This window comes from Accipiter gentilis, chromosome 20 (assembly GCF_929443795.1).
Source record: "Accipiter gentilis chromosome 20, bAccGen1.1, whole genome shotgun sequence".
Lineage (NCBI taxonomy): Eukaryota > Metazoa > Chordata > Aves > Accipitriformes > Accipitridae > Astur > Astur gentilis.
This window is the reverse complement of record NC_064899.1, coordinates 1,279,527-1,303,286: the sequence shown is the minus strand read 5'-3', so window position 1 is coordinate 1,303,286 and position 23,760 is coordinate 1,279,527. Positions and strand designations below refer to the sequence as shown.

The window sequence follows — 23,760 nt, the reverse complement described above, 5'->3', positions numbered from 1 at the left end:
GCAACTTTCAACTGCTTACTGTTAACTTCAAAATTTATAGCTTTGAAGATTGAAGGGTACTATCCCCTTACTATTTCGTTGAATCATCCAGTATCTATCTTGTGCATTCCCATAAAAAACAGGGCATGGCAGGGACTGAATTCTCTAAGCAAAGGACTTGCATACCAGCTAACTTTTTTGTTTTTTTTGGTGGAAGTCATAACTTTTTAAAGCAAGCATCAATTTACAGTTCTTTTGGCATCCCAGCCAAGTGCTGGACTATCATAGAATGTTAATAATTTGAATACGTTTCTGATAATTGAAAATCAGCAGTGGCTGCAATGACTAGTGAGCTGCACAGACATGTCCTATGAGCCCTTCCATGGCCTCTCCATGGCTGATTTCTTCCCTGTTGCCCTAAAGTGGATGTTTGGAGCATGTGAAATTTCCTGGTTGTTAATGAAGCAGCAGAATGAGTGACACTCCTGCCACATTCCACTAGCTGTACAAAGCGGGCAGGTGGAATTAAAATCTGGGGTTTTTTTGGTTTTGTTTGTTTTTTGGGTTTTTTTTTGGGGGCGGGGGTTGTTTGTTTTTGTTTTTGTGTGTTGGGTTTTTTTTTTTTTCTTCGAAAGAGATGTATTTTTAATGGAGATGGGCGCTTTTACTGAAAGGCTGTAAAACATCCAAACTGGATGTTAAACAGATCAGCAACCAAGAAATACAGCTGCTAAGCAGCTGAAGTTAGATCATCTTCTAGAAGTTTTGGTGTGTTTAAAGACAAGAGGAAACACAATATTGCCCTTACTGCCTGTTGCTGAATGTCACCTTCTGCTGGCTATTGCATTGGCTGAGAGATCTGGGGAAACCCTTGGCCACCCTTAGGCCTTACCTGGAGCTCTACAATTTCCAGGCATCTTAGAGGCGGAGGATAAACATCTGTTACTTTTTGGTTTTTCCCTTAATTTCTTAAATAAACTTCCAGAGATACTTTGTGCTTATTCGGCAGACTGGGTGGACGTTGAGAAGTGCAGTCAGTACTTCTTCAAAATGATTTTTTTTATTTCACATGCTTTCTTTCCTGCTTCCCTTCTGTGGCACTGCTCGTTTGCTATTGCCAATACTATAGGACACTGAATAGCAGCTGATTCTGTTTCTGTGGCTGAACATGGTAGATACTTGTTACATGGCAATTTGTCACATTCAGGTGAGACCACGCTTTGGCTTGTCGTAAGCTTGTCTTTCCACTTACAGTGCGCACTTCAGGTTTTGTTCTGAAGGCTTTATGGACAAAGAAATGTGGTTCTTGTCTACCATTTCTGAGAATTAGGACCTCACCATTTTACAACTAGCTCTACGGTAAATCGACTAAAGTAGTTGTTAATAATGACAGATACCTTGAGTTTGACACTGACCTTTAGGACAAAAATAATTTCTATGAAGACAAGTGCTGTTCTGTTGTTTGTGGGATTGTGGTTTTTCCTTTTCTTTTTTTTGCTTGTTGTTTTCTTTTTTTGGCTTGGGGAGCATCTTTTTTGTTTTTGTGGTGGGGGAACAGAGGGGGTGGGGAGTATGTTCCACTTTGAAGTCCTGGCTCCAAGCTCTTACCAACATTAGTGTCAGGTTTTACCCCGTACACCCTTTGTGTTACGATATGACTTGTTTTGTTGGGTTTTGTATTTTTTTGCATTAAGAATCTTCAGACCTGAAAGTATTTTATGAGCTATAGCCTTGGGCAGAACTGATAGAATCAAGAAATTGTATTATGCTAAACCAATGTAAATAAAGAAGTTTAGTATGTTTATATGCCAACGTAAATAGGAATGCGTTGTTGCAAGATGGTCAGTTCTAGAAACAAGGTCTTGCTAATTGCAACATGGGTATTTCCCACAAAAATAACAGCATTGTTTTAACTGTCAAGTGCGTTACGCGGTCAGTCTGTCCCCCTGCGTCACCCTCGGGAAGATGAGCAGCGGCAGCGTGGGGCCAGAGCTGGTCACTGGAGGGGGGAGCTGCCCTCGCTGGGAAGAGCATCACGGCTCTGTGCTGGTTGAGGTGTGAAGTTACTGGGTTTTGACTGGCAGAACCTCCCCAGGGCAAAATAAATCTTTCACCAGTATAGGAAGGGCACGTGGAGCAAGGAGTATTTCCACATGTCAAGACACAGCTGAGCTTCATGGTGCAGTTTTCACAGCTCAGAAAAAGTCCTTATTACAGTAGTGTGCTCATCTCTGCCTATCCTGCTGAATGAGTCCCTACCCTGAAGTGTGGATCAGCTGACCTGCAAGGTCATTTACAGTGTAAATTGCGTGAAAGTCTCTCTTGGTTCATCCTTCTTCATTCACTGATGTTTTTTTCTTTCTCCTCAGAATTCTCACACCCTTCTTATAATGTTTTTTTATTTTAAATCTCTTGTGTTGATTACCTTTCTGTACTTTCCTCCCCCTTTTCTGCTCTTAAATTATATGTTTCAGGTTTAGACCATTCCTCACTTTTAGCGATTGGATTGAGACATAATATTAAGACTTGATTGATAATACCACTGCTGTCTATAGCAGACTCCTTAGACCTTTTTTTCTGGGCCATCTTGAACTAGCAGCTGATGGAAACAGGATATTAAAACAGAAGGAACATAAGTCCAGTGCAGGATAATAATTCTTGTGTTTCCCTGAGGTTTTCTCTCCCCCTTTGGCTTCTCCCTGGTGTATTCCCATCATTCTTCTGGTCTTTCCCTCTATGCCCTCTATTTAAATCTTACGTAACATACTCTTTCTATACATATGCTGTCCCCCAGGCTTCCCTGTCTCTTAAAGCCTGTGAACTTAGCCTCACTGTTTTCTCATTATGGTACTGTTGGTCCAGAACATTCCCTGAAAATTTTTTTGAAACTCTCTGGATCTTTGCTTCAGCACCTTTCATTAGCACTGCACTATCTATGTTTTTATGTTGTATACCTTCTTGTGCCTCCTTACCTGAACATTATCCCATCGCTATTTTAATCTGCTTCTGATCTGATGACAGGCTTCTGGTCACCTTTCATCTTAAAACTATTGGATTTGTTGTTTGGGTTTGGTTGGTTTTGGTTTGATTGTTTGTTTGGGTTTTTTTTCTCCCACTAACTTGGCAATTTGTATGTGTTTTAGGTTTCTGGCCTGGATGTCTGCTCCTTTGCCCGAATATATATGCATGTGTCTGTGTGTTTAGATGTAAGAATCTTGAGTTAAAGTGATACAATGTGTAAACCATTCCTTCACCTGTAGCCTGCTAGAGTAAATTGGTTTTAGTAGTTTCCAGTGATTCCCTCAGATCTCTCTGCTTCCTGTCTAAGCGCCTTCTTCTAATGCGTGTTAAGCTATTTACTGATACACAGAAGACTCATCCTGGCTGTGAAATGTGGGAGAGGTGACTCCATGGTTGCCCTTACAAGCGCAATACCTGAAATCTGTCTTGTCATTCTCCAGGTGCCCCACTTTGGAAATTCTTTGTTACGTTTGTTTTCTCTTGTAAGCATCCACTGCCCGTGAACTTCTATCTGTTGTACAGCCAGGTGTATACACAATTCGGGAAGAGCGGGGTTGCTAAATCTGCTTCTGACAGCTTCCAGAAAACAAAGTTTAATGATTATTAGGAGGACAGCAGTTTCCCACAGCTGAGATAGTGGAGAATCTAAACAGCAAGAGGGCAGGTTGCAGTCCCTACTGTGTTTCTACAGCAGTGCGTTTGAGTTTATGTCAAGGTGATGTCATTCAGGCTGATACTTATGAGTATTCTGTTACAAAATAATAAGAACCGATGTATGCGATGACGAAAGGGGGTAAGAATGACAGTTGAAAGCAGTCCACAAGTAGACAAATATGAGTCTGCATTGCATTTAAATGCATCATGGGGGAAACCCCAGAACTAAGCCCCCCAAACTCAGATGCTTCAGTTTTGGCTCTTCCCTTTTCCTTTTTCCTTAATTTTTATTTGTTTCTTCATGGTAGTCTGCTGTCATGATATTTTCATGGCTCCTAATTTGAATAATTCGTAAAGATTGGTAGGCCTTTTGCTTTAAAGCTAACCAGGATTTGGAAATCCTGTATCAACTCTCGGCTTACTTGACAGTCACTTTACATTTGTTGTTCAAAATACTGTGCACAAGATCAGGCAACTGAAAAATTTTAAGCACAGTTCTTGGCAACTTAAACTGTTGTTAAGCATACTTAGTTATTATTTTTAAATAGAATGCTATCCTCAAATGACTGATACTGTATAATTTAAAAATATTATAACATCAGGTATGCCACGTTTGAGTCACGGGTTTGTTTCCTTAGAAGTGGGAAGGGTATGGTTAATGAGATCTCTTCCAGCTGCCTAGTGTAATTTTTTGCAAAGTAGGTTTTACTGTCTTTTGGGTTTTTTTTGTTGTTTTTTGGTGTTTTTTTTTCCTAGAATGGTCTGGAGCTCTAGTTTCATGCTGTTTCTGTGTATGAGAGAAAAAAAAACTCAAAGGGGCTGTAATTGTATATCATGGCTGATACCTTGTCACTGCATAATTTCTGTAGAACTCACAGGTGATTCCGAGTACATAAAAACTGTGCTTGTAGCGCTGAAACCGCTTTCATCTAGGTGGGGGTTCAATCTTTTTTCCCTTACACCTTCTTGTATTTGTATGCAGTGTGTGTGTTTGAACAGTGCAGCATAAACAATTCAAACCCCTTGTTCAGAAAAATAAGAAATAAGTAGTCATTGCAGCAGATGTTACTGTCTCTTCCCTGAGGGCACAGACAGTCAGAACCCAAATTCCCTTTAATTATCCCAGTAATAGACATATGCACACACATACGAATGCAGAAATATGTACTTCTAGCTGGGGAAGCTCTGGCAGGATGAAGAAAACAGGAATGCGGGCTGGATTTTAGACCTTGAGACTTTGGAGGTTAAAGCAGGGTGTAAAAGCAAGTCGGGGAACCAGGGCAGGGCAGGAGCTGTGACTGCACCTGCCCCGCCGGGGGACCAGCAGGCAAATCGCGGAGGCAGTGACTCTGTGCCCGGTGAGAGAACCGAGGACAGATGGGAGGACTTGGGTGGAAGGAAGGACGTTTACAGTCAGCTTAAGCAAGACGTGCCGATTCCCTCATTTAAAGTCAAGAAACATACATTTTAAGTATGCTCTATTGTCTGTTTTTCCCATTAATAACAAATCAATTACTTATAGCTCTGCCTCATTACCTCCAAGATTGTTCTGATGCTGTAATGGTTGTTTAAAAAAAATGAAGGCCCAATAAGCAGGTGTTGAACTTTCTGGAAAAAATCGAGAGGTTTATGGTCTTGGGATTTGTTTTATTACAGATGATTTAAAGTGGAGAGGAACTTGGAGACCTGTCAGAGCTTCTAGATAAGGCTAGAGCTACTTTTTTTTTTTTTTTCTTGGCCTCTGCAGTTCTCTTTGTAAGGAACAGCAAACTTCAGGACTGTGTTATATTGCGTTGGATAGAAGGAAGGCAGCTTCCTTGTTTGTGATCTAAAGAGACCTCCAGAATACTGAATCTTGAAAGGGAGCTGTAGTTTTGAGGTTGGTTTTGTCTCTTTGTTCGTTTTTTCTTGTTTGTGGTTTGTTTTGTTTTGGTTTTTTTTTTTTCCCCCTCCCTATAAGCAAAGATGAGCTCTGAACTGCAGATGGAGATCTGACACATTTTCTTGTTTCCAAAGGGGAACCAAATGTAGTGTGGTAAGACTTAAAAGAGGAATCTTTTAGTTTGTGGTTGCTGATTTAATCATGCTGGGCAAAGTTGTAACTCCATCTTTTCTTTTACAGAGGATTGGATTGCATTAGCTAACCCTGCCTAAACAATTTTTCAATTTTTTTTTCCTTGGTGGGAAGAAATGTTTTATTTTCTTATATCTTCCTGGATCCCTATTTTAGAAACTGTACAGTTCTTACCGTCTAATTACCAGAATGCCTATATTCTTCAATGTATTACCTAGATGAAAAAAAAATTTCTTAATTTTTATAAGAAATATTTTTAATTTTCAATTTTATTAAAAATCAGGGATTAGCTACTATAAATACATATTCTTTTGTTTCCCAGTTATGATGTCTACATACTCTTAATTCTGTATTACTACAGTCCTCAGTGTACACAGCCTTGGTATAAATATGTTCTGTATGGTAAGGAATAAATGTAATGTCTTCTTCATTAAACGGAATACTGAGTATCGTAACAGACCTATGCAATGCTGGTACTACCTTTAAGCTCCATGATTGTACGAAGCATTAATAATTCCTTTCTCTGCCTCTGAAAGGCATGCTGAAGGAGGACAGCATTAGGAGCCGTGGAGGAAGGGTTAACGAACGCCCGGCGTGTTGACCTGAGTCCGTAACTGTATTGAGTGCTCTTGGCTTTGCATCCTGCGGGAAGCCTGCAGGCACAGCCCAGGCACCAGGCACTCCGCAGCATCTGCCCGTGGGCTTTTCCCCAAACCTCCCGTGGAAGAGAGCTCCGCGGCACGGGCAAGGCACAGTCACCATAGTGACACAGCTCTGCAAGACGGCCTGCCTAAGCAGTCGGGATCGTAAAAGCTAAGGAGGTATATGGTGCTGGAAGCAGATCTGCCAACATACCGTTGCATTTAGAAAGCATATGTCTGGAATTACAGGTGTTGGCAAAGCAGCCTGTAACAGACTTCTCTGCTTTGCACTGAGCTGCCGCCTTCAAAGTGCTCAGCTTCTACCATGGGCCTTTTGGAAGAATAGCAAGTAGCAAGGCAGATGTTTGTGCTCAGATTTTGAGAGGAGAGTAATTAGCATATTGGTTTTGCTGGGGCACTTCTAACTCCTAGAATGAGTCTTTTCTCTGAGAGAAATGGAAAAATCTTTGCTGTGCTTACTGTATTTGTTACATGAGCTTTTTGGTGTATGATTTGCTTGTGTTGTCTTTGCTTGTCTTTCTCAAAATAAGTGGCACTTTTAAAGGTTTCATGGTTAATGCATCCGACAGGAATATACCCATTGGGAAAAGCCTGTTCTGGCCTGTTTTGCAACAGTGCTAGGCTAGGATAGAGGAAGGATTGGGTCCAAAGTAAGTACAAATATGTAAAGAATGACTTTACAAATACGTAAAGAAGAACTTGCATTTGTGTGGGTTTAAGCACTATGTACCAGAAATAGAACCACCATAGCTGCGGTGGGCTCCCCGGCAGCCGTGGTCTGTTGAGGTGTAGCACAGGTTTCTCTCCACTACACCGACAGCCGGACAAGCCCTGGTGCCTGAGCTAGCAGTCTGCTTGCGGCTGTGTTTTCAGAAGCTCATCTGAGGAAAAAAACCCACCTGTATGTGGTATCTTATATTGTCACTGACACATATTTGTAACTATAGCTGCTTTCTTCCTGTTATTTACTACTCTTTTCTTTTGTAAAAACCTTATTGGTCAAAATTATTTAAAACATGGAGTCATTGTACACGAATGCTGAGCAACACATGCCTTGAATAAGTCCTAGAGAAATGTTATGTTGTTGACAACCTAAGCCTCAGCCCCTTTCGGATAAGCAGGGGTGAATTGTGATTTGTTTTGGAAGTAGTACAGTCGTTCTTTGGCTGAACTGTCATGATAGAGTCCTCTTTTTTTTGTTGGAACCTGTGGAATGGTATTTGCACTTATTTCCTTTCTTTGCTCAAGCTGTGGTACCTTTTTCCTTTCATCTGCAGCAAGTCAATGACCTACCAGCAAGGGTGTGTTTAATGCATTTCTGTGAGGAGACAATACAGTGAAAGAGCTAGAAAAGACTGGTGAGTGGAAATGTAAGAAAAAAAGTATAGACAAAAGTGAATTCTAAAAGATGCAACAGGCTCTGGCATGCCATTTTTCTTCTCTTTTTTTTTTTTTTTTTTTTTCCTAACACAGAGAAGTGCTTATTTTCCTGAAGTTGTTCTGAGTGAATATATTATTCATGGATATATTTCTATTATACTGTGGATTTTAAAATGAGCACTTAACAATCACACTGAATTGGTACCAGTGATGTGCAGAAATTCCTGATGAAGATCTTGTTTTTCTCAGTCCTAGTTTTAAAACAGCTAGGGACAACAGAGTTCTGAAGCGTCACAGCAGAGTGTTTACAAGTGCACCTAACTGTGTCCTTAAAGAGCGAATGTTGCACATAAATCCTGAAACAGGGCTCACTGAACAAGTGGAGAGGCGGATCGCCACTTGCCAGCCGTGACACCTCGCTTCACAGGTTCCCCTGGGGTTACTGGGGCTGGCACCAGGGCGGCGGGGGCGATGTAAGGGAGTCAGCGTGGCACGTCGCTGCGGAGCCTTCTGACTCGTCCCGCTGCCTTTGAAGGGGATAGTAATATAACTTGAGTATCAAGATCTAAGTTAGGCTAAAATCATTATGCATCTTCAAGAAGATGGGGATTATTCTATCATCCTTGGATTAGATACGTTTAATTATGAACTAACTTTAGCATGAGGTGGTATATTTTAATTTTCTTATGATAAGATTAGTGAATTTGTCGTACCGATGCCACCCAGAGACTTCTGTTAATATTGCAAATCTGCTAGTTTTCAACTGTGGTGGTATTATTATTATTATTAATTATTATTATTATAATAATGCTAACAGAATTTCTTCAAGAAGGTGGTACTGTGCATATGTTTAACTTTGTGCTTACTATTTTCAAAAAGGACACTGTGGCATGAGGTGTCACATACATACACGCACAAATAGACACTACTGAAATTTTTAATATCTATGTTAATTTTTTAATGAGATTTATTGTCTTTGTTATTTACCATGAAAGATCACTTCTGAATTCAGTTCGAAACCTACCACTCCATTCCTTATTAGTCATTTCTCAATTTATTTTACTGTTTACTGTGGCTCTACTTTGAAGGGCTAAATAATGAAATTTAGGTTAGAGAGAACTTCACTATTTCATTTGTGATGAACCGTAGAGCTCAGCCCTTACCAAGTCCTTGGACAATGTAAACCAAACAAGCTATGGCCTGTTGGGCAGTTACTAAATTTAAAGTAAAACTGAGACAGATTTTGGGATTACATTTTTTGTATGAGTATCTAATGTCTTCCTGCCCAGCTTTGATTGTTAATCTCCCTTGTCTTTAAAGCTCTTTAGGAGACTCCCTGGACCTTTCCTAGGAGCCGATGGGACTTTGGTGCATTTGCTTTGCCATAGGTTTATGAGCCATGACAAACTTTGTTTCCTGTTAAATCTAAGATATTAAAAAAAAAACCCAAAACAAAAAAAAGACAACAACAAACCAAAACCCCCGGGAATACCCACAGCATGTGAAAGAGAGCTGTAGCTTTCTCAGAATCCAGCTTTTTCAATATCCATTTTTTAGTTCCACAGGAAAACACGCATATTCTTTCAGGAATGTTTTAGAGTTATAAGGCCTGCCTGCAGATTTCAGTCCTGTAATCGCAATTAAAAACCCCACAAACCAACCTTTTTTTGCTAAGGGTAAGTATGTCTTGAATATACTGAAAGGACCCAGCGTGTGTTGGAGTCCACCTGTTGTCACGACTGTAGGTATACCAAGATACAGTTTTCCGTGGGTAGCTTTAAGTTTGAGACTGATGTCTGCGGAACGGTAAACATGCATGCTTACTTTTGCGGGGGGACGACACGACAATCCAGGTTGAAAGTGTGTCTGAATAAGTGTTTTCAGTATCAGGAGTAACGAGAGAAGTCATTAAGAGCGAGGGGTTCTACTGTGCTGCACGTGAAGCGAGGCAGAGGAAAGGGAAGGGAGTGCGGGGAAGGGGAGGGCTGGGATTGGAAAGGGGAGGGAAGCTGCTCTTGGTCAACTGGGCTCAGCAGGCTGTATGATTAGGTTGTGTGCCAGCAGGCCAGCTTAATTCACTTACACATGTATTTATAGTACTGCTGTAGTATACAAAATCTATAGTTGCGTTGTTTTGTAAAGCTTGTCATGTTGCATCTACGTGAAAACTATTAATAAAGTGAAATTCTAATTGTCTACTACTTTACCATGAGTTTTTAAGTTGAAGAAAAATAATTCATAGATCTTTAATAGCTTGTTATGCATTTTTTACTCTAAGGAGATAACTTGTAACAGAACTGAAAGGTCTTGTTTCACCTAAGGCTTTTCAGCTAGATTTTGCTCATTAGATGAAAATAAATCTAATTATTCTGTTATGTAAATTTTCTGTAGTGTAACTCAAAGCAGAATTTCACCAATAAGCTTTTACTTTTACAGCTTACATGGTTTTGTTTGATTGTCTTTTTTGTTTGTTTTCTTTGTTGGTGGTGTTTTTTGGTGGTTTTTTTTTTTCTCTTACAGAAGTATCACAAAGTTGTAGCTTTATCCCATAAAGGCTTATTCTTGTGTTACACACGATGCCACTGTGAGACACGAGATACAGTTTCAGAGTGTTTGCTGAAAAAACCCCCAGCCCTAGCTGCCATTTGCTCTTCCTGACCTTATTCCCTCAAGCAAGAACACTGCTGAATGCAACAAAGGCAGGATAAAATAATTTATATTTTGGAGGGACAGAGGGGAATCGGGTTTCAGAAAGATTTCTTAGCAAGTCCTTATTCTCTTCTCATTCTCTAGCCTGGCTTGCCATGCCCTGCCTGGCCCCTGCCCCCTTACTCCAGACCTGGAAATGGTCTCAATCACCCGCTTGCTGTACTTCGAAGCTTTATTGTGCCTTCATGAGCCAGCGGGACAAGTGGAAGAGAATTGTGTCCTTGAATCTCAGTCTTTCCTGTAGTCTTCTGGCGCTGTAATACCTCTGCGTACTGAAATGTCCCTGGCCTGCCCATGCTATGGAGAGCTACTGCTTTCCTTGTTTTACAGGAGACCAAGGGTCTTATTTGTCCTGCCACTATGGAGCTGAAGTGCTCCCGTTCTCAGCTGCTTGCCTTGTCTCTCTTTCAGAAACTGCTGTTTGCACAGTGGGTCCGGCTTTACCCGCGTGCAGATCTGCTGCTGAGCCGGTGGCGTTTTCAGCTCTGCTTATTTGCATGCAGCAATACAAATTTGAATGTTAATACATTGATAGCCTGAGTTGTACTTTGGCAGTTTAGGAGCAGACTTGTGTGCGATTCTGCAAGATTGTGTGTCGGAGGCAGAATCCTCTGGGTGCAAGCAGAGGCAGAGAGTGAGCCCAGGGAGCCGTGGCTGCCGTCTTGAAGGGTGCAAATTCCCTGTATGTGTGAGGCAGCACTTCCCACGGCTCGTGCAACCACGTGGAAGGCGAACGCGGCAGCCAAGGGACTAAACCCGAGTCCTGGGTTGTCCTTCCAGCCCCTCTTGCAGCCTCTGCCCACTGGCTTGGTTGGACTCCCAGTCTGGGTGCTCTGTTCCGTCTTTAAAGCCCTGATTTTTTTCCATAGGATATCTGTGCTGTGGTTCTGTCAGTTATTCATCAGTATTATGATTTTGTCTGAATTTCTGCTAGTTTATAAAATGGCTTTACATCCATTTCTGTCCTAGGCACAGTGCTTGGCAGAAGGAAAAGTAGCCTCTCTGCATCTCTCAGAACTGAGAGCCATTTCTGGTTGGGTGTGCATGTGTGTGTATGTGTGTATTTCTTCTGTGAAGACCATGTGCGTATTCTGTGTCCATGTGGGCAATGTCTGAGGGAATTTATGGAGATTTTAGATACATTGGCTGATGAATTGATAAACAAAGTTTTATTTGGCTTTCTTTTCTTTTCTTCCCCCCCCCCCCCCCCCCCCTCTTCTTTTTCTCCAGTAAGTGAGATTCTTCAAGACTTGCATCTGGATTTCCTTATCTTCATGTGCTACCTAATATCTCAACTTTTTAGAACTTTGCAATTGATTGTTTCGTACAAAATGCATGACTAAAAAGTTAAGGTTGCGAAATCAACTACAAAAAACTTAAGAAATTTCTCCTTTGGGCTTGTCTGTGTAGCCTTATATATATAAATAGAACAATAAGTATGTATAAGGCTACATAGGCCTATAACATATGTGTGTGTGTGGTTTTTTTCTTCCTCCTATAGAATCCTGCTAGGTTCTATGCACAGCATCTGCAGTAGTAGCTGATGGCAGCTGTAATCATAGTTATCTAATATGCGGCCCCGTCCCCTTTCCTGCCCAGCATTCAGACCCTTATTTGAGAACCTATCCAATGCAGATGGAATCAACAGTGAATTTAGCTACAAGTTCTGCAGAACGTGTACAAACTGCCATTACAGGCCTGAAATTGCCCAGATGCATAGAGGCTGTCATTAAAAATGCAGAAGTTAGTTTTCTGACACCCAAGTGATTCTACTGCACGGTTCCATCTGTTTTGCCAAAGTATATGATGCTACAGCTTCTGCACAGTGCGTTTAATGGTTCTCTGCAACGGCTGAGCACGTTTTGACACAGAATAACGTTTTTCTCCTGGGCCCTCTCCTTAGAAATGGATGACCTACTTGTACTAAAACTTTAACATTTAAATTAGGAACAAATCATTCTGAAAGAGGCACCAGACATGGATTATTTCAACCCAGACATTTGCAAAAGGAAAAATATGCTCATCAGTGAAGAAAAGAGCTTAGAATGAGTTTTGGCAACCTGAGCTGCAACTGGTGATACCAGTATCAAAAATTACGGTGCCACAGCATTCTCGGGGTGGGGGTTGGTGTTGACTCTGTATTCTAAGTGGTCATGACCATGTGCTCACCTTTTGGTCTTTCTATTGACTATTTCACAGCTGTAGTCTTCAAATAGACAGTTCCGTGGCCAGTTGTGTTGTACATACACAGCCTTCTTCACCTTTCATATATGTTTCAGACCACTAATTTGTGACTACATTAAAAAAAAAGAACCAAACACCACCAAGAAAAATGCTTCAATATCTTGAGAATTGGGAGAGAAACTCTACAGGATGAGGCTTTTGTACAACTGCACTTTCTTTGAAGAACCATTTATATTGTTATAGTGATTTTATATTACGTGGTATAGTGGTAAAAGTCTCCCATGTTTCCTTAGAGGACCAAACTGAGAAAACTTTCAGCCCCACAATATCTGGAAATGTAACGTTAGCTACCTGATGTACTGCAACTATGACTTTACAGTAACAGTTGTATTTCTTGATTGTTTTTAGAAATTGCCCCTTGGTTGCATGTGTTCAGAGCAGAAGATGCTGTGGATTTCTCACAGTTAACGTTTGACCCAGGACAAAAAGAGCTTATTGCTGGAGCAAGGTGAGAAATCTATTTTATTTTCATGTTGCATCAGACTGGATGTTGTTCTTTGTTGCTAAGTAATATTGAGCCAAATTCTAACATCAGCTTGCTCTTGTGTGACACCCCTACCTTCCAGACCCACTAAACTGAACATTATATATGTTTAATTCTCTTATTCCTGACCCAAGTTAAAAGATGGACTGCCTGCTATCAAGGATCCTAATAGCTTACACTATTCTCATTTTTAAGAGGATTGTCCTGCAGTACTCTCAAACTTTGGATGCATACAGTAGAACAGGCAGATGCTGTATGACAATGTGACAAAAATTACCATAGCATAAAACTTATGATGATCCCAAATTTGGCCACACAATAAGTCTCTTTGTGCTTGGATGATTCTAATAATTATTCAGTACAATGCCAGGAACGATCTGGTAAATTAGTGGTAAAGTCAGTGATAATCATAATTTTTGCACAGTAGGACAGTACTTTGCAAGCTGTGATGAAGTGACACTGTCTTAGGTGTCAACATTGAAGCCGTGACAGTCCTTGAACACCATTTTTTTCTTCTTTTAGCATATGAAATATAGTAAAATGTTTTGGCTGGCAAAAAAATTTAACTGTCTAATCTTGTTATTTAAATCTGCCTTCTGAATATATTTTACTCTTGAATTAACAAAGTTGTAGTCCCTTCATTTTTCTGTTAGTTTTAGCATTGGAATATACTTCTGTTTCCTAATTTGTTTCTTAGCTGAAAATGAGGTTCAAAATACAGAGTCATAAAGTGCACTGCAAGAAATTTTTTTTTACCATGTGCCAGTGGAAGTTGCTTATCTACAGGGGCAGAACTCTCTGAGTGTGGAGATACATGTATGTGTCTCTGGCCCACCTGAAGTGGGATATCCTGTGCACTCATGTTGATTTTTCTATTCTGTACGCTGCCAAATGAAATGAGGCATGAGCCTGTCAGCTGGCGCTGTTCTGTAAAGACAGCCAGCGTAAGTCAGAGAGCTGTCTGAGAGTCTCCTCAGTCCCGTGGAATTTTGTGTTGGATTGATGCACACTGTATAGATCACCATAACTGATGAAGAAAATTCCCTCCCTCCCCCCTTTTTTTTCCTCTCTGCTGTTCATCTGGGCTCCAAATCTCAGCAAAGAATATGCTGGTTTAAACCTGCGCTTTTGATGAAGCCTTTTGAATCACTATGGGATAAGCTTTGGATGACTTTGTTGAATGGTCAGAGACTATGAAAAAATGCCAGCTGCCAATTTTGCCTTTTGCAAAAGATTCAATACAGTAAAAGCAATAGGATTAATTTGGTTTCTCCATAAGTTAATACTTCTTCAGAGCTTCATATCTCTTGTAGTGCCTAAAGTTGCAAAATTAGAAATATGTTTTTAAAAGCACAACAGAAATCTTGGTTTTCCATGGTCCAGTATAGTTGGCTGTTATTTGTTCACAGAATTTATTGGATTTTTCCTTTCCTTATTCTGCATTTCCATTTTAAATTCTAAGATTTTCCAGAGTGCTGTTGTGTTTGGCCATGGAGACCTCACTTTAGAATGACTGCACTAGCCAGCAGGTTTCTCTAATTGTACATATTATTGATGTTAGTATGTCCTTTTCACTACATGTTTTTCTCTTCTTGAAGCATTGTGCCAGACTATGTGGTGAAAGTCATTGTATGTCCTGGAGTCATAGATTCAGAGACTAGCAACCCGTTGTCAGGGTGCTGTAGGCCCAAAAATGCAAGTGTTGATCTTACTGATTACACACCTTTTGCGTGTAGTCGCTGCTACCATGTAGAATGAATCGTTTGCTGTGAAAATGATGTCGAGTTTTCTGCTCGTTTGCAGGAGTGGTGTTTGCAGCCTTTCATAGTCTCAACTGGCTGCACTGATGGGGTTTTTTTCTTAACTGTTTATAGTTACCTTTCACTCAGGGCCATCTGAACAGATCATTAATATTGCTATACTTGTGCTACGGCCTGTGGATAAAATTTTAGTACAAGTTTCTTACACATTCGCCTCACAGGATTCACGTATCTGAAGAGCCGTTAGAAGAATTCATTTTCTGTCCTAAGCCACAAATGTGCTCTCATAAAGACAGTGAAGAGAATGCACTGTTAATTCCTCCTCCCTGGTGATATATCTTTTGATATACAGTTATTTCTCTTAGAATAGTCCAACAATTATTTTTTTTTATTATCTTCTTGTACTAACACTTTGGACTGAAAAACTAATAACTATGTGCAATTTGACTTCAGTAAGATCTGAACAGTTAAAAGTTCCTGTTCAGTTGTGAAAATGGTAATCTGTAGCCCTCCAACATGATTTTCCCTTTTGTACCCAATCGATAGTAGAGAAAGGAAATGTGTGCTGTGGCACGTGGCAAAGCTACAAATAAACTTAGATCACTCCATTTACACTGCCAAGAGAAGTGCTCCCATTATGATTTACTTGTCCAGCATCCAAACAAAAACAGGGGGTGATGCTTGCACCTCTTGGTTTCTGCTTTAGTAATGTGGTTTTCTTCTAAACCAGAGGAATGATTTTCACAGCCAGGAGCTGTGTCCTGGCTCAGCTTAAGTTTATAATGGATTTTTTTACCTTAGTGGAGTTTAGTGAACTGTTGCCCCAAATTTCATTGTCTTAGAAACTAAACAAAATAGTGTTGTGAAAATTTGACACTACTGGAAATTCTTAAATCCCTTTTCCATCACTGATATTCACTGCAGGTAATTCTCTTCCATTTTTGAAGTTCTACAGCCTCTGAAGAGGTTCATGACTTGCTTGTCTTAATAAGCAAAGTAACAACGATCCCAGCTGGGATCCAGACTGGATTCCCGTTGGGAGATGCCAGTGTCATCCAGCTACGTAAGAAGACAGATATGATCCCACGATGCCTGGATGGAAAAGTTCGCTTTTCAAATTCCTCACAAATCCTGTACCTCAACTGTGGGGAGTGTCTTTATTTCTTAGGTCACACTCATACGTGTTTGCTACCGTGAGGTCTGATGCTTTTTAGTAGCGACTGCTTTAGTTTCTGAATATTGCTATACAGTACAGGTTCAATTATACCTTCTGTTTTAATTGTAAAAGGAGCTAGCACAACTTTCAAGTTTAACGAGGCTTGCACTTGTCTTTGTGTCAGAGTCACTTGACAATCGTTACGCCTTCCGGCGTAACAGGTCTGCTTAATAACCTATACTGGATCTGAAGCGTAAGTGCTGTAGTACTTTTGTTTTAAAAGAGTGTCATTTGGTTTTCTGTCAACCTGCTGTGCAAAAGGAGATATATTGGCGAGGGCTTCAGAGGGAGAGGAATATCTTCTACAATGACTGATGAGTTAGCCTGGATCTCAGTAGCAACCTACAGTTGCCCCGCTTGCCTGGGACATTTTTGCACAAAATGTCTATGTAGAAAAATTCATTTAGATAGCTTTGAGAAATGGAGAAGTGGGGTTGAGGAGGTGGGGACAGACAGGGGAAAAGGCAAAGGGAGAAATTTATCTTGCCCGACTTTGATCAAACAGCCCAAAGTGCATAGTGAAGACAAGCAAAGATTACAGTTCAATTTATGAAGCTGAATTAAGAGAAGAAAAATGATTTTTATTATGGTTGCTGGGTGTTAAAATTTGCATTTGAAGAACGTGACAGATTTTTCAGTGTTATGTCAATTGGGTCTAGATTTAATTGAAAAGCAACTTTTTTTCTTAATAGGTATGTGCTAAATTGTATGAGAGTATACATTTATGTAAAATGGAAAAAAAAAAAGAAAATAGATTAATGAGAAACACTCTACAGAGAAAATTCAGTACAGATATAAACCAGTCATTAGTACATTACAAACACTATTGGCTTTTGACACAGGGCAATGTAGCTATGTTCCCATGAAACTGTATCTTTAAAATTTGCCCCAGGCGTTGTTCTTTTAACATCACATATGACCTGGCAGATAAAAATAAATGAGTTCTCTTGCAATCTGAAACCTTCTAGGGAATTCATTTGTTTTCTTCAGAAAAACCCATATGGCAGGGCAGAATTTACTTTTATAATTAAGTGGCATCAGCGAAGGATTACTCTCAGGGCATTAGCTCCTCAGTAAGCTCAAGGAAATGAGAGACTGCTTGTTTATCTTATTCTGATAAATCCTGATAAAATATTCTGGTGAATATTTCTCTCTGTGTTATTTAGTGGACTGACTTAGCATCTAATCAAATATGATAATGATTTCTGTATTTTGAAATGCCAGTACACATGGAGATTCGTAGATTTCCCCAAGAACAACCTTGCCTTCTTTTCCGATGTGGAAGTGCTTTGCCATATGTCCTGCACTATTTTCTTTGTTTCTGTCTTGGAAAGGTCAATTGAGGGGGGAAAAGACCAGCTCAGGGGAAGGATACAGCAGTGTCTGAATTGCCCTGGCAAATTGTGCATTGCCTTTTTTCACCTCGTTCCTTGACAATGCGCTAAACACTTACCAGTCCTAGTCTCTATAAATCAAAAATTGTTAAAACAGTTCCAGCCATTTTGATAAAACGATAGTCAGCTAGAAGCATGTCTAACCCAGTAGGGTTAGGGCAAAAATGTTGGTGTTCAAAATAATTAGAAACATTTTCCTTTTAATCCATTCTTTTTTCTCTTTTTTTTTTTTTTGTGTGTGACTTTTTAAATATTTTTTTTTTCTTAATGGTTTTATTAAGATCATGCAAGAAGAATTATGTCAGAAGAAACTTTTTTATTTAAAGGAAAAATGAAGTAATCTTCCTCTTCCCAAGCCTCTTGTGCTTGAAATGCTGAACTGGTAAGAGCCTAGCTGGAGTTTATTCTTAAACGTTGTAATTTAATTTTTAAAATTCAAGTTGGGCTAGTTCAGCTATACTTTAAAATTATGTAGTTACTTATCAGAAATGGGTCTCAAAGCTTTTCAACTTTTTTTTTAATTGGATAATATATATTTAGACATATCTTACATTATTTTTTACACAGAGCTTCCTAATAACAGTGGCTTTCTCCTGTATGTTCTCCTGCAAGTTAATTAAACTTGCTTTGAGGATTATAACTTGCTTTGAGGTGGCTTATTGCCTCAGTCACTCCTTATCTCGCTGATGAAGGACTGTAACAGTATGCCTTTTCACTTAATTAGATGTGTGTTTGGGAACGTTAATTTGAACCATTACCACTACTTGCCATAATAACAGAAAGGCAAATTAAAGGATTCATTAACAGTGGTTTAAGAATCTCTAATAAAGGAATAAATAACTATACAGGTTTGCTTCTTGCTGTTGTCTGCTCCCAGCAGGAGAATCTGAGAGCTTCTTGTTAATGAGATGCTCTGAGCACTACATATTGGGAGAATATACAGGCACCAGGAATTAGTGCTATATTCTTTGAACATCCATCAGGGTTTTACTGCTCATTTAACACTTGGTTCAGGGTAATCAATGTCTGTCCTTCCACTGATTGATCTGATCTAATCTAATCTAAGGTATGGCTTAATGTTAAAACTAAGAGAAGTTATCATCCTACTGCAGCAGAAAGAGGAAGGTCTTTCTCCCTCTACTGCTTCTCTTTCCTACCTTTCTAATGGGTTCCTAAATATTTTTAAAAGCTAATGCTTTGTACCTCTCCTGCTCATGCCTTGTTCCACCATGCAAATTTTATCTCATTTGCACCACCTCTGGTAATAGTCTGGTTGCAGAGTAACACCAGTCAATTCACTAACCCCACAAAAATTATTTGTTATCTTGTGCTGATTTAATCTCTTGCCATTTTAATTAGTGGAACTAAAGTGATGCATCAGAGGAGAAGCCCTGGAGTTGACTCAGGGTAAGGTGAAAAGAGAAATGGCAGGAGTAAATGGAACTTCTTTGGCAGAGAACACCGCTATTTCAGTGTAAGCCACCTCTAAAAATGACATCAGATGAGTGGTATTCTGAAAGTACCTGTCTTTAGTTGAAGTCATGACTTAATGTATATACAGTTGGTCTGTGCTAGCAGTAGTACGTGTCCTGCTGCAGAATGTGGCAGCTTATGCCTTCTCTGGGTTCCTGGTTAGACTGTGTTCCCATGCCAGTTAGCCGCTCCTTCCTTCTGCAACGACTGTTAGTCCAAATGTATGGGTTTTGTCCTACGTTACCAGTTGGGTCCTTGCTGAACTGGTGTGTGCCTTTATGGCACTGAAGTGCGGGGCAGGGAGCTACCAGCTGGCCAGAGGCTGATAACCATGATACAGAAGAAGTCCTAGGGAGGTACCGCTTGGAGCAGCAGTCAGGTCTGTGAAGGACTCTGCCCTGCCTCTGAAACGTCGGTACCTTGCACGAGTTCCGACAGTGCCCTCGTGGAGAGATGCTGGATAGGCGGGGTGTGTGTGTGTGTGTGTGTCTCATCCTCATTCCAAGAGTACAATCAGAAAATTTAACAATGCAGGGATGCACACCGTGCAGGTGACCTTCACCTCTCAAGATCTGATGGGAGCAAGATTGCGTTTTGTATAGAGATGTGTTGACATCGTGTGCTTACCTTGGTATGCATCCTGCTTCTGAATTTCCCACGTACAGCGAGCTTCCACTGAAGGGAAGGGCTCTGCTGGAAACCAGCAGCTCTGCCAGAGCACTACACATGATCACAGGAGGAAGATTCAAGGCTGGCTTTGAAAATGTGGGCCATCGAGTTGAGTATCTCCTTCCTTTAAGTGCCTTTAGCATTAATATGATCACTTACATAATTTTTGATCATTTTGTTGTTGCAGTTTCTTTTGTTAATAAAACAATAAAATAAAAAAAAGTCTAAACTTTGGCTACCTTAGACTCTTTACCTCCCCCCCAATAAAAAAAAAACAACAAACCCAACTCAAGTAAACTTCATGTACCAAAATTGATTACTGTAAGAAAAGAGGCCACAAAACGTGTGACCTGTCTAAAATTTCTGTTTATTTAAGCCCATTCCTATTACTGATTTTTGGAGGAGATAGTAGCATTTAAATTTAATTTCAAATTAATCTTGGAAAGAAACAGAAGATAAATATGTTGAATAATGAAATAGTAACAAGACCACATGGCTGTGGGCGAGTACTGTACAGTGTATGCCATATCTGCCAAAATGTAAAAACTGGGGGCATGCACCGAGATATGTGTTGCAACATTAAGAAGTATTAAAGATCTGGTCAGCAACAGTTATGAAATACAGGGTTAACGTTTTGGTTGAGGTGGTATTTCAGGATAAAGTTGAACCCAACAACAACTTACTAAATAAATAGCTGACTAAGCCCACAAACTACTCGGGACTAAAGCACAATATCCAGAAAACCCTTGGTCTGCATACAGCAGAGGTGCGCAGGTGACAAGTATTCCGAGGCCTTCTCCAGCTGGGGAACTTGGGTGCTGTGTGTGGGAAGCAGGGGCCAACGGGAGGAGCTGGTAATGCACGTTGGAGATGACGTGGCGTGGTGGGACTGCAGGAGGAAGGTGAGCTCCAGGGCCGCGGAGACACGCCACTGGCGCCTTTCTGCTTCTCCTGGAGAAGCCCGTGGCAAGAAATACGTGGAAGTGCCGTCTGGCTGTTGCTGGACGTCCGTGCAGGAGGGCTACGTTCTAGGATCTCTAGTCGCTGCTGAGACTGTGAGTGGAGCCACAGGGAAGTGAATCTAGTGAGATTTGCTACTCCTGAGGAGCAACCATCGGAGATGAAAATCAGATTTTACAGGACCTTTGAGTGGATTAATTTAATTTATAATGGGATTCTTTCCTAATTGACTCCAATAGTGTTTTTCTGTTTGCCACCCTTAGTCTCTCACTGATCACCTGAGTCTTCCTTTTTGCCCTTTTGAATGTTAATAAAACATGGTTAGTCTTTCGTTCCTCAAGAAAGCCTGTAATTTTAGAAATTATTAAAAAAGAGCAATAAGAAGACCAAAAATCACTTCACTGTAATTTTTAGGTTGAATTAGCATGCCCCGCTAGTCTGAAAATATTTATCTCTGTGTATATGCTGTTTTCACATCTTTAGCATTTATCAGTAAGCTACTTAATTTATTATTATCATTTGCCGAGACTTCTATTTCCTGCAAAATGCAGACAGAAAATGACTTATTGACCATTCTGCTTTTCATTATTGTGATTTGAACATTTTCTTATAATAGTTCAACTAGACCACTTTGATTAGGTTTCATTTCCAGTGTATCATCTTTAGCTTTTTCACATATTTTTCCTATCGTATCTTAATATAACCAAATGAATTTTCTGCATCATAATTTTTTATTTATATTGATTATCTCCTTTCTTCCTATTCTTATTTTTTTTCTTTTTGTTCTATTTCCAATTCCTGATTTTACTACACTGCAGAACTAGAATTGGCTTTTACCCAGAGCTTTCCCACCTTGATCGTGGAATCGTGACTTTTTGCTTAATAGTTGATTCTTACAGTGCTTATACTTTTCATTTTCAGTCTTAATATTTTTTCCTTCCAGTAAATTGAATAACATTTTCTTCTTTCATGTGAAATAATAGTTTCCTGAAACAAGTGCACAGGAAGGAATCTTTTACTGGTTTATTTCCAGAAGATTTGATAGCATATCTGGTCATGCCTTGATTTTCTGAGTTTGCTGTAAGCCCTGTTTATTGATTCAGGCTTTCAACTGCAGATGCACATGGGGGCTTGGGGTGGGTTTTTTTTTGCTAATTTATGAGTTTTTCAAAAGCTTAATCTATAGTACGTTTGTCTAAGCCGTATGTGCCACCTTAATGTTCTTCTAATTCATGTCTGTGTTTAATGCAACAGTATTGTTGTTGTGTTCGTGTTTTATAGCTCGCCGTTTCACAAAGAAAAGGGTAAAGTGCTGGATTTAACAACCATTACTAACATGCTACACTTTTGAAACTTTATGGGTTTTCAATTGATTTTTTTGACATGGACTTGCTTAGGAACAAACAGAAGATTAGTTTTATACCTTTATCTGTAGTCATACTGGATGTATTCACTGCAACAGATTGAAATACGTTGTCACCAAGGAGGTGACTGGAGCAGCTTTTTGTGGTGCTTCGTTCAGTTCCTACTGATACCAGTGAAAGTCTTTGCCATTGGGTTTGAGCAGGCTCTTGATTAACAGGTTTTAGTTACCATAGCTCAGCTAGAAAAGTTGTTCAGTGCTGTGAATGGAAAGCAAAATGCTTATTGCCTGCTGCCTATCTGAAGGAAGACAAGTTGTGTTTTCTTCTCATTACAGTGTCCTTATGTTTGCAGATTTATGTAACATACTTGCTTTCCTCATTCATTAAGCACCAAATGGAAACAAATTTACCAATTACCGCTAATGTCAAATCAGTTTAATAGCAACATGTAAAGTTGTATTTGTCGTGCTTTTATTACCGCAGTATTCGGACGAGACAGGCCTACATGCTAAGAGGTCTGTACCTAAGCTTCAGAAACTTACTTGGTCATTTTTATTTCACATCCTTTGTTGCCTTCAAAGCATAAATGCGCTAGAATAAAGCTAAACAGAGGTTGAAAAATGGCGATCTAGGGCATTATCTCGGTAACATATTGAAAAGAATATTGTCACCTATCTCGTGAGCAGCATCATGGCTCTGCACGTGTCATGAAAATTGGCATTGACTTTTTCTTTGGACTGCCAGATTTATTAATATCATGTTTCCAGTGTGTTTTTTTACCATCACGCTTGCTTATTTATATTTTTGTAGCTTTTTCTCATAGATGTGCTTTCTGAATGAGTTCTCCCATGTTAGAGGTGCATGTCTTAGAATGTTAAACTATTGTATTTGTATAGCTAAATGTAATCCTGCAAGTTTTACTGAAGTGGGCACATTTAGGTAGGAATAGCTCCGACTGCTCTCCGAGTGCTAGTTTTCCACTTGCCCTGGCATTATTTATGTAGTCACAGTCACTCTGTGCTGTCCATTTGCTCAGTTTAACTCTATTTTGCTAAGGTGTAATGCTTATACTAAGTCTTGCACGTTGCTTTTCTTCTTATTCCATTTTCTTTCTGCTGGCTTTATAAAGCTGAAAATAATATTTTAATTGGTTATTGGCAGCCAAAGCAAGTTGAAAGATGTACACTCATTAGCTCTGGATCTTGGCTCCATCACATGAATATAGACATGTTAGTCTCCCTAACACTTAGAGGGTCAATATTTCTAATTCCACACTGGATATAGTGATGGGTAGAAGTGTTGTGCTCTACTGCATAGGATACAAATCTCATTTTCCAGGAAAAAATCCCGCAAAACTTTCAGCCTCTGGTTTTCGTTTTTTTTTTAGGCTGACACTGTGTTTATATATTCATTAATTTAGACGTTTTATAGTTTGGGACAATAGCTTATGTTTTAATAGGCTGAAATGACGTCAGGATGAAAGTCCGTAAGAAGACATTAATAAGTTGATAATCTGTCTCAAAATGCCACATCCCTGATAAATCTTCAGTAGCTATCTTAAGATGAAGAATGCATAGAGATTGACGTGACACTGTGCTAAGTACTGACCCAACAACAAAAACTGTGAGACCAGACTGTCTGCTCAAATGTTCTGCAACACAGACTGCATGTATTTGTAGAGCGAGGTGGGGCGTTTATGTGCCACTCCTGTGAGTCT

General features: G+C 39.8%; 1 protein-coding gene across 3 annotated transcripts in view; it reads left to right on the top strand.

The window, feature by feature from the left end:
* Nucleotides 1-23,760, top strand: part of SEMA5A (semaphorin 5A) — a 327,513-nt gene that overhangs the window by 107,286 nt on the left and 196,467 nt on the right. For all 3 annotated transcript variants that reach the window (XM_049823923.1, XM_049823924.1, XM_049823926.1), the window contains exon 4: nt 13,072-13,171. In XM_049823923.1, coding sequence (XP_049679880.1) covers nt 13,072-13,171 — 100 coding nt within the window. The remainder of the gene's footprint in view (nt 1-13,071; nt 13,172-23,760) is intronic.